We start from the raw sequence: 15,781 nt of genomic DNA on the forward strand, positions 1-15,781 counted from the left end.
AAAAAAAAAAACCCCAAAGCATAATGTTTCCACCTCCATATATGACGGTGGGGATGGTGTTCTTGGGGTCATAGGCAGCATTCCTCCTCCTCCAAGCACGGTGAGTTGAGTTGATGCCAAAGAGCTTGATTTTGGTCTCATCTGACCACAACGCTTTCACCCAGTTCTCCTCTGAATCATTCAGATGTTAATTGGCAGACTTCAGACGGCCTGTACATGTGATTTCTTGAGCAGGGGGACCTTGCGGGCGCTGCAGGATTTCAGTCCTTCACGGCGTAGTGTGTTCCCAATTGTTTTCTTGGTGACTATGGCCCCAGCTGCCTTGAGATCATTGACAAGACTCTCCTGTGTAGTTCTGGGCTGATTCCTCACCGACCACAGAAACTCCACGAGGTGAGATCTTGCATGGAGCCCCAGACCGAGGGAGATTGACAGTTTTTTTGCGTTTCTTCCATTTGGCGAATAATCGCACCAACTGTTGCCACCCTTTCACCATGCTGCTTGGGCGATGGTCTTGTAGCCCATTCCAGCCTTGTCCCTGACATCCTTGGACAGCTCTTTGGTCTTGGCCATGGTGGAGATTGGAATCTGATTAATTGATTGCTTCTGTGGACAGGTGTCTTTTATAAAGGTAACAAGCTGAGATTAGGAGCACTCCCTTTAATAGAGTGCTTCTAATTTCAGCTCATTACCTTTATAGAAGACGCCTGGAACACAGAAATCTTGCTGATTGATAGGGGATCAAATACTTATTTCACTCAATAAAATGCAAATCAATTTAAAACATTTTTGAAATGTGTTTTTCTTGATATTTGTGTTGTTTTCTGTCTCTCACTGTTAAAATAAACCTACCATTAAAATTATAGACTGATCATTTATTTTTCAGTGGGCAAACATACAAAATTATCAGGGGATCTTTCCCTCACTGTATGCGAATCGGATGCTCTTTGAACCGCATCCGATTCACATAAAATGTAAATCAGATCCGCTTTTAGTAGAGTCGATACACATATATATGAGCCCTTGCGGTGCAAATTAAAAAGGGGTCCTATGCGTTTTACAGTCTGGATGAGATGCGATTTCAGTGTCAAATTCACACCCAAATCGCACCTGAACTGCTGAATGGAAACCACACCGAAACCAGACCCGCATATATGTGATTCCAGCCTAAACAAATCAAAGTTTTTTGTAAATAAGTAAGGTGTGCAAGGTACCAACATACCTAACAGATAACCTGTAACACAACATAAGAACAGATATCTGGGATCCCACTACAGCTGATGCAATGGGATTATTATATATACTGTGTATTATATATATATATATATATATATATATATATATATATTAGGGCTGTGGAAATTAACTATTAATTCATCGATTAATCTTAAATTTTTTTGATCGATCAAATTTTTTTTGATCGATCAAAATTCTTTTGATTGGTACTCACCTCTCCACCGGCTTCCGGGCCTTCAGGGAGTTCCATCGGAGATTCGGTGACCTCACGGACACCGGCGGGGCTTGCCATGTCAATCTGAAGGGCTCCTTTGCCTTCATATCTGCATGCCGGCGGGACCTTACTATCTGCCACACGCAAGGGCTGTTACACTTCCCTCTATCCCTTCCCTCTATCAACCTGGGATTCTACAGCCATCCACTGGGAGTTGTGATAGTTCCCTTCACGGGACATCTACATGCCGACGGACTGATGTTAACCCCTCCTCATCTGGATTCAGCAGTGGTATCGTTGTACACATTTTTATACCAGTATCATACTTGGCTACAGGTTTTTATGAGTGCTTTTGGTACCATTTGGTATTACTCGCACCATTTGTACAGTTTATGTAGCTACATCGATTTTATCTCCAGTGCAATATTTATTTTGTTACCTATTTGAAGACTATAAAAGTTTTAATGCTATTCCCATCGAGTGCTGTCTTTGTGTGTTTTTTGGTATCCTGCTATCTATTTTTCCAGTGGTTGGTAGCTGCACTGGGAATCAGCCTGCAAGGAGATCAGCTAAAAGTAGTTGTATCTGTATGTGTGTTATAATTAATCGAAATTAGTCGATTAAAAAAAATCGATTAATCGAACACAAAAATTTTGATCAGTAACAGCCCGAATATATATATATATATATATATATATATATATATATATATATATATATACACATTTTTTTCTCAACTATTAGGCTGAAATCGCACAGTACAGAACTGCATGTGAATCGCACAGCGGACTTGTGTGATTTACATGCAGTTCCTAGTGTAGGACTCTTTAAAGGGGAAAATGTACAGAGATATACCTTATATGTTTTTTAGCTTTTCCTGAAAGTACACTTTTAAAGGGGTTGTAAACCCTCAGGGTTTTTGACCTTAATGTAAGGTGAAAATCCTTCCGCACAACCCCTTTAAAAGTGTACTTTCAGGCAAATCCCAGACACCCCCCCCCCCCCCCAACTTTACTTACCTGAACACGATCGATCCAGCAATGGGGATGAGCACAGCAGCTCCAGCCACTGTCTCGGATCCTCATTAGATAGATTGATAGCAGCGGGAGCCATTGGCTCCCTCTGCTGTCAATCAAATCCATAGACATGGAAGCCAGGGGCAGGGCCGAGTCGCAGCAGCAGCAGGACACAGGAGTGCACCCACACGAGTGCCCCCATGAAATGTGGCTCTCCGTGGGGGCACACGAGAAGAGGAGGAGCCAGGAGCGCCACCAGGAGACCCAAAAAAAAGGAGGATCGGGCCACTCTGTAAAAAACCCTTGCACAGAGGGTAAGTATGACTTGTTTGTTAAAAAAAAACCTTTACAACCCCTTTAAAAATATGAGTAAAGATTGGGTGAGAACTTCACAGCTAAGCAAATCCCCAACAATTTTTTTTTCCTGAAACATGCTGTATCCAATAGCCAGATAATCTAGTAGAGAAATGCTAATATTTCAGCAAAAAGATTAAAAATAATCTGACATTTCTAGAATATTTTTATATTTGAAAAATGCTGAGGTTTTCAGTACCCAGTTTAAGGTTTGTATGTACCAACTCCGCATCTACAAAACAAGGCCCTCACTGACTTTTCTCACTAATACTGCTGATGTGTGCAGGACACTATCCTAAAATACCTCCTGCAGATGTACAAGATCCTAGCCTAAAATAACTCCACCCTTCTCAGAAAATAAGGGGAAAAGGTAATGAGTGGCCGGATATTTATAACTAGGAAGGACGGTTTCCGAGGGCAGCATTAGAAGAGCGGTGTAAAAGTCACAAACTGGAATTACCTTTTAAAGCCATGCAATTATATGCCTATAGTATATGAAGCCATATACTATTCAGCACCTCACCTTCCAAAAGTCCTCCTTTTTCATCAAGGTTTTAAAATTTGTCCTCTCAGACTTTGAAACAGGTGTGTCCAGAAATTGCTGGGTCATTGCCTTTGTATAGTAAAACATGCTGGAAGACACCATCCCATAAGATACTACAAAAAAAAGAAAAAAAATACAGAAGTAAAAAATAAACAGTGTATATATGCAGACTTGTCATTGCATAAAAACATACAAGGGAATTTCAGTTGCAATAAAAACTATATATAGTGGTGGCAAGAAAATGTATGTGAACGTCTTGGAATGAACTGTTTTTTTGCAGTAATTTGTTATAAGATGGAATCTGATCCTCATCTAAGTCTCAACAACAGACAAACACAGTGGGGTTGATTTACTAAAACTGGAGCATGCAAAATCTGCTTAGAAACCAATCAGCTTCTAGTTTTTTTTTTGTCAAAGCTTAACCACTTAAAGCGGTAGTAAACCCGCACAAAAGAAAAAACAGGAAAAAAAAAAAAAAAAACCCTGCAAGGCAAAGGCATAATGAACTAGTATGCAGCACATACTAGCTCATTATGAAATACTTACCTCAGAACGAAGCCCCCGTATCGGAGCCTGGTTCACGCAGTGGGAGCCGACATCTTGACCTCGGCGTGTCTTAAGGGATCGCGGCTCCGGCGTGGGAGTTTTCTTCCCGGCAACACTGCCGGACCCTTAAAGGGGTTGTAAAGGAATTTTTTTTTCCTAAATAGCTTCCTTTACCTTAGTGCAGTCCTCCTTCACTTACCTCATCCTTCCATTTTGCTTTTAAATGTCCTTATTTCTTCTGAGAAATCCTCACTTCCTGTTCTTCTGTCTGTAACTACACACAGTAATGCGAGGCTTTCTCCCTGGTGTGGAGTGTCGTGCTTGCCCCCTCCCTTGGACTACAGGAGAGTCAGGATGCTCTCTACGTTGCAGATAGAGAAAGGAGCTGTGTGTTAGTGGACGTCCTGACTCTCCTGTAGTCCAAGGGAGGGGACGAGCACGACACTCCACACCAGGGAGAAAGCCTTGCATTACTGTGTGGAGTTACAGACAGAAGAACAGGAAGTGAGGATTTCTCAGAAGAAATAAGGACATTTAAAAGCAAAATGGAAGGATGTGGTAAGTGAAGGAGAACTGCACTAAGGTATAGGAAGCTATTTAGGAAAAAAAATGGTACCTTTACAACCCCTTAAGGCTCCATTCACATGCTTTTTTTGATGCATTTTGCAGAAATGCAAGGAAATTTTTTAACATCAATGCTTTTTTGTGCCTCTGCGTTTTTGAAAAGGGTCGGGGACTTTTTTTCCTGCAAAAAGCAGCATTTTGCATGCAATAGAATTCAATGGACCTGCATCCAAAACGCAAGTGCCGCGATTTGCGTTTTTTTTTTTAACCTGTTTATAGCTGGTTTTTAAAGGAAATGTAAAAAAATAAAAATTACTGGCTAAGAAAAAAAAAAACGCAAATTGCGGTAAAAACGCACGTCAAAAAATGCAGAAAGCACTGCAAAAACGCTCAAAAGCAACATGCATGGGTGTGAATTGAGCCTTAAGCTGGGGGAATTCAGAGCGCATGCATCACTGATGTCAGCGGCTGCATGCATAGGGAATATCTCCTAAACCATACAGGTTTAGGAGATATTAATTTTACCTACAGGTAAACCTTATTATAGGCTTACCTGTAGGTAAAAGTGTAAAATTTGGGTATACAACCACTTTAAATACTTGCCACTTTCACCTTCTTCCCTCCCAGGCCAATTCTCAGCTTTCATCGCTGTCAAACTCTGAATGACAATTGTGTGGTCATGCAACACTACCCATATGAAATATTTATAGTTTTTTTGCGACAGGTAGAGCTTTTTTTTGTGGTGTTTTAGCACCACTGAGCTTTTTATTTTTTGCTAAACAAATGAAAAATTACCAAAACTTTTGAGGAAAAGAAACAGTTTTTCTTAGCTTCTGTTATAAAATTTTGCAAATAAGTATTTTTTTTTTCTTCACTGATGTGTGCTGATGAGGCTGCACTGATGGGCACTAATTGGCATTGATGGAGCTGCACTGATGATCAGTGCCCCGAATATCAGTCTAAACAATGTATTCACTGGGGTAGATTCAGGTAGGGCTGCGCACTCTTACGGAGGCGCAGCGTACCGTTTTAACGCTATGCCTCCGTAAATTACTTGCGCTACGCTATATTCACGAAGCAGTAGCTCCGTAATTTGCGCGGGTGCTCCGTAAAACTGGCCGGCGTAAGCGCGCGTAATTGAAATGATCCCGTAGGGGGCGTGGATCATTTAAATTAGGCACGTTCCCGCGCCGAACGTAGTGCGCATGCTCCGTCGGGAAACTTTCCCGACGTGCATTGCGGTAAATGACGTCGCAAGGACGTCATTTGCTTCAACGTGAACGTAAATGGCGTCCAGTGCCATTCACGATTCACTTACGCAAACGACGTAATTTTCAAAAATCGCGACGCGGGAACGACAGGTATACTTAGCATTGGCTGCTCCTGCTAATAGCATGAGCAGCCTTACGCAGAAACCGACGAACGCAAATGACGTAAAATGCGAACGCCGGGCGCGCGTACGGTTGTGAATCGGCGTGAGTATGCAATTTGCATACTCTACGCTGACCACTACGGGAACGCCACCTAGCGGCCAGCGTAAGAATGCAGCCTACGATACGACGGCATAAGAGCCTTATGCCAGTCATATCTTAGGCTACAGTCGGCGTATCGAGCTTTCTGAATACAGAAAAGTCGATACGCCGGCGCAAATTAGCAATTACGCTGCGTATCTATGGATAAGCAGACGCAATTGCTTTCTGAATCTACCCCACTGTGCCCGGTCAGACTTGTCAGTTACCAGCTCTCGTTTCCTCACACAGAGACAGCGTATGAGGAAAGGAATGGTGATAACCAGCAAGTCTGTTAACATGTGATCTGCTATGACTGGACGGAGCTGATCATATGGTAAAAGGCCACTGTGATTGGCCCTTTACCGCAATCTGTGATCAGTTGTGTTCTTTGGACACAGCGCTCACAGAGCACACCCAAGACACTTCCCGGGGGTGCCGGTGTGGGAGGATGTCCACAAATGTCCTCCCAGAACTGGGGAGCCAGACATCCTACAAATGTGTCTGGGCTGAAGCAGTTTTGCAAAGAGAAATGATCAAAAATGTCTACTAAACATTGTGCAGGTCTGATCCAGAGTTACCAAAAGCGCTTGCTTGAAGTCATTGCGGCCAAAAGAGGTTAGACCAGCTATTACTCCAAGGGTTTACTTACTTTGTCCTCTAGCACTGTGAATGTTTATGGGATGTGTTCAATAAAGACAAGAGAAATTAGAACGGTTTGTGTGTTATCAGCTTAAAGTGGTTCTAAAGGAAGAAGATTTTTTTATCTTAATGCATTTATTGCATTAGGATAAAAATCCTTCTGTGCAGCAGCCCCCCTAATACTTACCGGAGCCCCATCTTTATCCAGTGATGTTGCACGACAGCCACGGCTGTACGTGGACTCTCCCTCATTGGCTGAGACAGCAGTGGGCGTCATTGGCTCCTGCTGCTATCAAAGTGAGTAATCCAAAGAGGAGGAAGAGGGGCGGGGCTGAGGCTGCGGCTCCGTGTCTGAATGGACACACGGAGCTGTGGCTTGGGTGCCCCCACAGAAAGCTGCTTGCTGTGGGGGGCATTCAGCAGGAGGGAGGGGCCAGGGGCACCGGCGAGGGACCAGAGAAGAGGAGGATCGGGGCTGCCCTGTGCAAAACCATTACACAGAGCAGGTAAGTATGACATGTTTGTTATTTTTAAACAAAAACAAAAAACAAGACTGTAATATCACTTTAAAGCAGGTTAAAATACATTTCAATGCGTTTAGAGGGTCTAATCAGATCCAGGATACAAAGAATCCTATTTTCTCAAAATACAGCTAAACTGCACACAAACACTGGTAAATGCACAGTGTGAATGGTACCAGTGAAAAATCATTACATGCGTTTATACGAGTTTAGAAATGTCCTCAAAATGCCTAAAAACTTAGGGCCAGATTCACGTACCTGCGGCACAGCGTAACGTAACCCGTTTACATTACACCGCCGCAAGTTTTCAGTCTAAGTGCCCGATCCACAAAGCACTTACCTGGAAACTTGCGGAGGTGTATCGTAAACACGTCCGGCGCAAGGCGGCCCAATTCAAATGGGGCAGGTACCATTTAAATTAGGCGCGCTCCCGCGCCGGACGTACTGCGCATGCTCCGGTCGCAAGTTTCCCGACGTGCTTTGCGTGAAATTACGACGCGCCGCCGTGTTGAGAATCGCGACGTGCGTAACGTACTTACGTCGGGAAAACAAAAAAATTCAAAAGCGACGCGGGAAAGACGGGCATACTTTAACATGGTGGAGTCATTTTACACCATGTTAATAGCAGCCCTATCTTTGCGACGGGAATCTAAAACTTGCGACGACGTAACGACGGGAAAAACCTTTGTGGATCGCCGTAACTGCTAATTTGCATACCCGATGCTGGTTTACGACGCAAACTCCCCCCAGCGGCGGCCGCGGTACTGCATCCTAAGATTCGACAGTGTAAAACAATTACACCTGTCGGATCTTAGGGCTATCTATGCGGAACTGATTCTATGAATCAGTCGCATAGATACTCTGAGAGATACGACGAAGTATCTCAGATACTCCGTCGTATCTCCTTTGTGAATCTGGCCCTTAGGCCCCGTACACACGACCGAGTTTCTCGGCAGAATTCAGCCAGAAACTCGGTTCAGAGCTGAATTCTGCCAAGAAACCCGGCCGTGTGTACACTTTCGGCCGAGGAAGCCGACGAGGACCTCGGCGAGGAAATAGAGAACATGTTCTCTATTTCCTCGTTGTTCAATGGGAAATTTCAGCTCGCCGAGGTCCTCGGCGGCTTCACAAGGAACTCGACGGACAAAACGGTGTGTTTTGCCCGTCGAGTTCCTCGGTCGTGTGTACGCGGCCTGAGGTTTGAAAATGCTGGTGGGAATGACGCATGAAACAGCTCCTGTTATGCCACGTACACACGGTCGGAATTCCTGATGGAAAAAGTCTGACTGAATTTTTTCATCGGATATTCCGACCGTGTGTGTGCCCCATCGGACTTTTTCCGTCGGAAATTCCAACGGACTTAGAAAGAGAACACGTTCTATAGGAAATTCCGTTCGTCTGTATGGAATTCCGACGGAGAAGAAAAACATGCATGCTCGGAAACAATTTGACGCATGCTCAGAAGCATTGAACTTAATTTTTCTAGGCTCGTCGTAGTGTTGTACGTCACCGCGTTTTTTGACGGTCGGAATTTTGTGTGTCCGTGTGTATGCAAGAAAGCTTGAACGGAATTCCGACGGAAAAAACGGTCGTGTGTAGGAATCCTGCAAATGTTGCATTCCTCTTGCAGCATCCTGTGTAACATAACGGAGGAAAAAAAAAACCCATTGTAATGGCCGTGACAGGTTGGAAGACACAAACTTACAGGTTAGAGAATGGAGATATACAAGAAGCCAGTGGGTGGTTCAACCCACCTCCACTTGCCCGAAACTGAAATCCCACTTTCAGGAAGGCTCACCCTGTAATTGGCCCTTCTGACCTTTTATCTATAGTAAACACAACACATTCTCACATACAGTTTATTGCTCTAAAAAGCCACAAAAATGCTTCAGCTCACCCATCCCTTATTAGAAAAGTCTTTGTAGGCAGACTGCCAATGCTGAGTCTCCAGGGCTTCACCCCAGTGACTTATTAATACTGTTATCTAGTAAAACACTAACCAGCTCAGTAGGAGAGCACAGACTAAGAGTGAAATCGTGGGGGGCTCAGCAGGAGAGCTATTTGTTTAGATAGCAGGTAAGCTCAGAACATGCTTCCCATTACTCCCTTAGGCCTAGTACACACGAGAGGATTTATCCGCGGATACGGTCCACCGGACCGTATCCGCGGATAAATCCTCTCGAGGATTTCCACGGATTTGGATCCGATGGAGTGTACTCACCATCGTATCGAAATCCGCGCCGAAATCCCCTCGCGATGACGTGTCGCGCCGTCGCCGCGATGATGGCGCGGCGACGTGCGCGACGCTGTCATAAAAGGAATTCCACGCATGCGTCGAATCATTACGACGCATGCGGGGGATCCCTTCGGACGGATCGATCCGGTGAGTCTGTACAGACCACCGGATCGATCCGCGGGAGCCAATTCAAGCGGATAGATTTGTAGACATGTCTACAAATTTTTATCGGCTGGAATTGGGAAATTTCCGCGGATAAATATCCGCAGGAATGTACACACCATAGAATCTATCCGCTGAAACCGATCCGCTGAGATTTTTCAGCGGATGGATTCTATCGTGTGTACGGGGCCTAAGGGATGTATGGCAAAGCATGGAAGACCTGTAAAGAACATGGGGCAAGATTCACAAAGGAGATACGACGGAGTATCTCAGATACTCCGTCGTATCTCTCAGAGTATCTATGCGACTGATTCATAGAATCAGTTACGCATAGATAGCCCTAAGATCCGACAGGTGTAATTGTTTTACACTGTCGGATCTTAGGATGCAGTACCGCGGCTGCCGCTGGGGGGAGTTTGCGTCGTATTCCAGCGTCGGGTATGCAAATTAGCAGTTACGGCGATCCACGACGGATTTTCGTGTTCGGTACGTCGTCGCTAGTATAGTTTCCCGTCGCAATTTTAGGCGTCGTTTGACCTGCCCTAACTTTAGACAGCACACGCATGTGCTGTTTAAAGTATGGCCGTCGTTCCCGTGTCGAAATGTAAAAATGTTTTTGTCTTGCGTAAAACGTCCAGGAATACGAAAGTACGCTACGCACGTCGTCGCCGTTCGAAAAAATGACGTCGCGGCAGGAAAGCACGGCAGGAATTTCGAAATCTACGATACGTTAGGCCGCCGCTAGTCTACGTGAATCTGGCCCATGCTTCTTCAAAAGGGACAGCCATTGCAAGAACATCTCAGTATCCTAATTTGCGGCCTATGAAAAAAAACGAAATGTTTTATTACACAAAAAACTTCAATGCGTGTAAGCACGTCTAAAAGTGCGTAAATGCTAGCCACTTTTAGCATGAATTAATTTTAATGGCCGGGATACATTATTTTTCTGTCCAATGAAATGAATGAACGCCTAAACGCAGTACATGCGTTTACAAGCGTCAAGCATTTTTTCCTGCATAGAAAAGGTGTCTAGGAGAGATAGAAAAAAGTCCTGTGTGCATGAAGCTATATGCCGCGTACACACGATCGGACATTCCGACAACAAAAGCATCAATTTTTTTTCCAACGATCAAACTTGTCTTGCATACACACGGTCGCACAATTGTTGTCGGAAATTCCGATCGCTAAGAACGCGGTCACGTACAACACGTACGACGGCACTATTAAAGGGAAGTTCAATACCAGTCGTGTTAGAAGTTTGGTGAGAGACGATTCGCGCTTTTCAGCCTCGTGCTTTTCAGTCCGTTACAGCGTGACGAATGTGCTATCTCCATTATGAACGCTAGTTTTACCAGATCGAGCGCTCTTGTCTCATACTTGATTCAGAGCATGCGTGGAATTTTGTGCGTCGGAATTGTCCACACACGATCGGAATTTCACGAGAACGGATTTTGTTGTCGGAAAATTTGAGAACCAGCTCTCAAATTTTTGTTGTCGGAAATTCCGACAGAAAAAGTCCGATTGGGCCTACACACAGTCGGAATTTTCCGACAAAAAGCTCCGATCAAACATTTGTTGTCGGAAATTCCGATCGTGTGTACGCAGCATAAGTGTAAAAAAGTAGTAAAAGCTGAACTCCAAGCAAAGCAAAGATGGTCTAACTACAAAAGTCATGTGTATTCTTCCTTGGATCTTGGTGTAGTTCTACCGGTAGATCTGTGCAGTGATCCATTGTAAAATGTTACCTTTGCGCTGGAATTTCCTATAATAAAGACCGCTCACTGCTGGTTCCCTCCCACAGTTCTACTCTCTGCACAGGGCATTTACGACAAAGTGAGGATTTCACCACGAATATTACAAATTAAAAACTGGACATATAAAGACATTTGCTGCCCACAGTGGATTTATATATTTGTGCCTATTAACCACTTGCCGACCGCTGCACAATGATGTACATCGGCAGAATGGCACAGGTGCACAAATGGGCATACCCGTACGTCCCTCTGTCATCGCAGGCTAGCGGGCGCATGCTAGCAGACTCGATGTCCGCCGGTGGCCTACGATCCTGTAAACAAGGGCCTGGATTCAAGAAGCAATAGGTTACACAGCGCAACTGCTTACTTGCCCCGGCGTAACGAATGCTCCTGATTCAGGAACCTCGTTACGCCGACTGCAGCCTAAGATATGCGCGGCATAAGGCTCTTATGCCCGCATATCTTAGGCTGCATTCTTGCGATGGCCGCTAGGTGGCGTTCCCGTTGTGCTCAGCGTATAGTATGCAAATTGCATACTAACGCCGATTCACAACGTTGCGCGAGCCCTGCGTACGCAATTTACGTAGTTTCCGTACGGTGGTTTTTGCGTAAGGCTGCCCCTGCTATTAGCAGGGGCAGCCAATGTTACGTATACCCGTCGTTCCCACGTCGCGAAATTTGAAATTTACGTAGTTTGCGTAAGTGAATCGTGAATGGCGCTGGACGCCATTCACGTTCACTTTGAAGCAAATGACGTCCTTGCGACGTCATTTGCCGCAATGCACGTCGGGAAAGTTTCCCGACGGAGCATGCGCTCTACGATCGGTGCGGGAACGCGCCTAATTTAAATGATTCCCGCCCCCTACGGGATCATTTAAATTGCGCGCGCTTGCGCCGGGCATTTTGCCGGCGCGCCCACGCAATTTATGGAGCTACTGCTCCGTGAATCAAGGGTAGCGCAGCAAATTTGCCCTGCGCCTCCGTAAAAAATGCGCAATTCTACCTGAATCCAGCCCAAGGCATTTCCCTGTTCTGCCTAGTGACATGTCTGACATCTACTACTCCCTGTCATCGGGAGCAGTGATCTCTGTCATGTCCTAGTGAGCTCACCCCCCCCCCCTACAGTTAGAACACACACGAGGGAACACACTTAACCCCTTGATCGCCACCTAGTGTTTAACCCCTTCCCTGCCAGTGACATTTATACAGTAATCAGTGGCTATTTTTAGCTCTGATCACTGTATGTCAATGGTCCCAAAATAGTGTCAAAAGTGTCCGATCTGTCCGCCGCAATGTCGCAGTCCCGATAAAAATCGCTGATCGCTGCCATTACTAATTTAAAAAAAAATGAATAATAAAAATGCCATAAATCTATCCCCTATTTTGTAGATGCTATAACTTTTGCGCAAACCAATCAGTATACACTTATTGCATTTTTATTTTTAACCAAAAATATGTAGAAGAATACATATCCGCCTAAACTGAGGAAGAAATTTGTTTTTGTTTTTTTATATATTTTTGGGGGATATTTATTATAGCAAAAGTAATAAATATTGTTTTTTTTTTTTTTTAATTGTCACACTTTTTTTGTTTATAGCGAAAAAAAAAAAAAAACGCAGAGGTGATCAAATACCACCAAAAGAAAGCTCTATTTGTGGGGAAAAAAGGACATCAATTTTGTTTGGAAGCCACGTCGCACGACCGCGCAATTGTCAGTTAAAGCGATGCAGTGCCGTATCGCAAAAAATGCTCTGGTCATTTTTTGTAATTTTTTACCTACAGGTAAGGCTTACCTGTAGGCAAAATTAATATCTCCTAAACCTGCAGGCGCATGGGCTCTGAAGGTCCAGCGAATCGTCACGGAAATTCAGAGCTCCTTGCCGTAACAGAGAACTCCTGCACGCATGCGCGGGAGTGACGTCATTGCGGCTCAGGCCACTCACAGTGCCGGAGCCAGTAATCCCAGAAGAAACAAGGAGTAGTTTAATTTCCAACCCATGTCTAAAAAATAGCTTTGCGGTTTATTTCTCAGTTCCCAAAAGATGACATAAGGCTGATGTGTATGATGCATTTATGCACATCAGTTATTGCAGATTTCTATTCTATCAGGTCTAGAGGTCGACCGATATATCGGCAGGCCGATATATCGGCCGATATTTGCCCGTTTTGGAGAAATCGGCATCGGCCGATTTTTATCCAAATCGGGCCGATATTTTACAATTCCCGCTAGCGATGCCAGGGCTCCGGAAATAGGCCGGAGCCGCGGCCTTTCCTGATGCTGTGACAGCGGCGGCAATCCGCGGATTCGCGGATTACCGCAGCGGTCACAGCATCAGGAAAGACCGCGGCTTCGGCCTAGCTCCGGAGCCGTGGCCATCTTGGTACACCCAGCGCGGCGTCCCTCCTCTGTTAACGCCCAGAGAGGAGGTGGGGCCCGCGCTCGTGGGACACACACCGCTCTGGTGTCTGTACTACGGGGGGCAGGGGGGGGTGTCTATACTGGAGGGAGATGGGGTCTGTACTGAGGGGGGGTGACACCATTTTTTTGCACCAGTGCCACCTGCCAGTGCCACTTGCTATCTGCCAGTAACAATACCAGCGCCACCATCCAGTGCCATTCGCCAATGCCACCTGCCAGTGCCAATACCAGTACCACCATCCAGTGCCAATTAGTGCCACCTTCCATCAGTGCCAATGCCACCATCCAGTGCCAATTAGTGCCACCTTCCATCGGTGCCATCCGCCAATGCCACCTGCCAGTGCCAATACCAGTGCCACCATCCAGTGCCAATTAGTGCCACCTTCCATCCAGTGCCATCCGCCAATGCCACCTGCCAGTTCCAATCCTAGTGGCACCATCCAGTGCCAGTAAGTGCCACCTTCCATCCAGTGCCACCTGCCAGTGCGATCCAGTGCCAACTAAAGCCATAAGTGCCACCTGCCAATGCCAACCAGTGCTAACTATTGCCACCCAGTGCCACCTGCCAGTGCCATCTGCCAATCAGTGCCACCTGCTAGTACCATCTTTCAGTGCCATCCAGTGCAACCTGCCAGTGCCAATAAGTGCCTTCTGCTAGTGCCATCTTCCTTCCAGTGCCAATTAGTGCCATCCAGTGCCACGAGCCAGTGCCACCAATAAAAAATAAAAATCGGCCTAAAATATCGGCCTCAAAAATCGGCATCATATATCGGCCATCGGCCGCCCAGATTTCTAAATATCGGCATCGGCCAGAGAAAAACCCATATCAGTCTACCTCTAATCAGGTCCATTGAAACTCAGATATATTAGGAGTTTTTATAAATTAACCACAAATTGTGGTTGTCATCTGAAATCTTTTCCTCGATTGATCAGCACAAGATACAGATAAAAAAAACATTAGATTCAGTGTAAAAATAACATAAGCACGCACATTTTCACACTCCGTGAACATCTGGAAGGAGCGATGCTGACTACTGCTGTTCTGTAGAGAAAGGTTTCTTTTATGGCATTCTTGTAATGACATTGATTGTATAAAAACCTCCATAAACAGCAGTGAATGCATCTCTTGCAGAGTTTCCATGGATAACATACCAGCTGAGTATTGTGATTTACACAAAATAGTAAAGTGCCCAGTAGAAGAACTCCTACCATTGTATACAATCATAATACAATAATAGGTTAAATCAGGGGTGCTCAACCTTATAAAGGGCGAGGGCCAATTTGGTAACCGCCGCGAGCCGCAATAAACTGTGGGGTTTTATTGTCCCCCAAAGTGCAAAGGTAAACAAGCCCTTACTGTCCTGAGCCCACTATAGGGCTGCTTTCACACTGATGCGCTGCGGTTTACCTGCACTGAGCCATAGCTTGCATTCAGGAGTTTTGGCACAGGTGGAGCTCACACACCCCAATAGCAGCCAGCTGCTCATATCATGTGACCCCAAGCAGAGCGCTGGCTTGTCTGGGGTCGGGGAGGCTTCCTGTGTATGTAAACTGTCAGCACATATGGGATCAAACTAGTGGTGCACCGAAATGGAAATTTCAGAACCGAAATAAAAAAAAATGTCAGGCCGAAACTGACCTTTCTTTTTTTTAAATAATTACAATTTTTTTTTTTTATGGTGATTTTTTTTGAGGGGGGGGTGGTGGATTGTCAGTGTGTTTTTTTTTTATTATTATTATTATTATTATTATTTACATTTTATTTTTTATTATTATTTACATTTTATTTTTTTAATTATTTATTGCAATTTTTGTTTCTTTTTTTTAATCAGCCCTGTTGGGGGGGCTTTGGTGAGATATCAGGGGTCTTAACAGACCTCTCCCCTCTGAGACAGGGAAAGGGACTAGGGACACATGTTCCCCAGTCCCTTTCTCTGCAGCTTTGGAGAGAAGACAGCGGCTTCTCTTTATTCATAAACTGAAACATTGTAAACACAGTTTACGATGTTTCAGTTATGTGAATTGACAGTCAGTCATCACTGACTCTGTCCATTCGGAACAGTAA

General features: G+C 45.0%; 1 protein-coding gene across 2 annotated transcripts in view; it reads right to left on the minus strand.

Moving 5' to 3' along the window:
* The window catches only part of PKD2 (polycystin 2, transient receptor potential cation channel), a 98,195-nt gene that overhangs the window by 68,359 nt on the left and 14,055 nt on the right, over nucleotides 1-15,781 (minus strand). For both annotated transcript variants that reach the window (XM_040325795.1, XM_040325786.1), the window contains exon 3: nucleotides 3,344-3,477. In XM_040325795.1, coding sequence (XP_040181729.1) covers nucleotides 3,344-3,477 — 134 coding nt within the window. The remainder of the gene's footprint in view (nucleotides 1-3,343; nucleotides 3,478-15,781) is intronic.

This window comes from Rana temporaria, chromosome 1, assembly GCF_905171775.1.
Source record: "Rana temporaria chromosome 1, aRanTem1.1, whole genome shotgun sequence".
Classification (NCBI taxonomy): domain Eukaryota; kingdom Metazoa; phylum Chordata; class Amphibia; order Anura; family Ranidae; genus Rana; species Rana temporaria.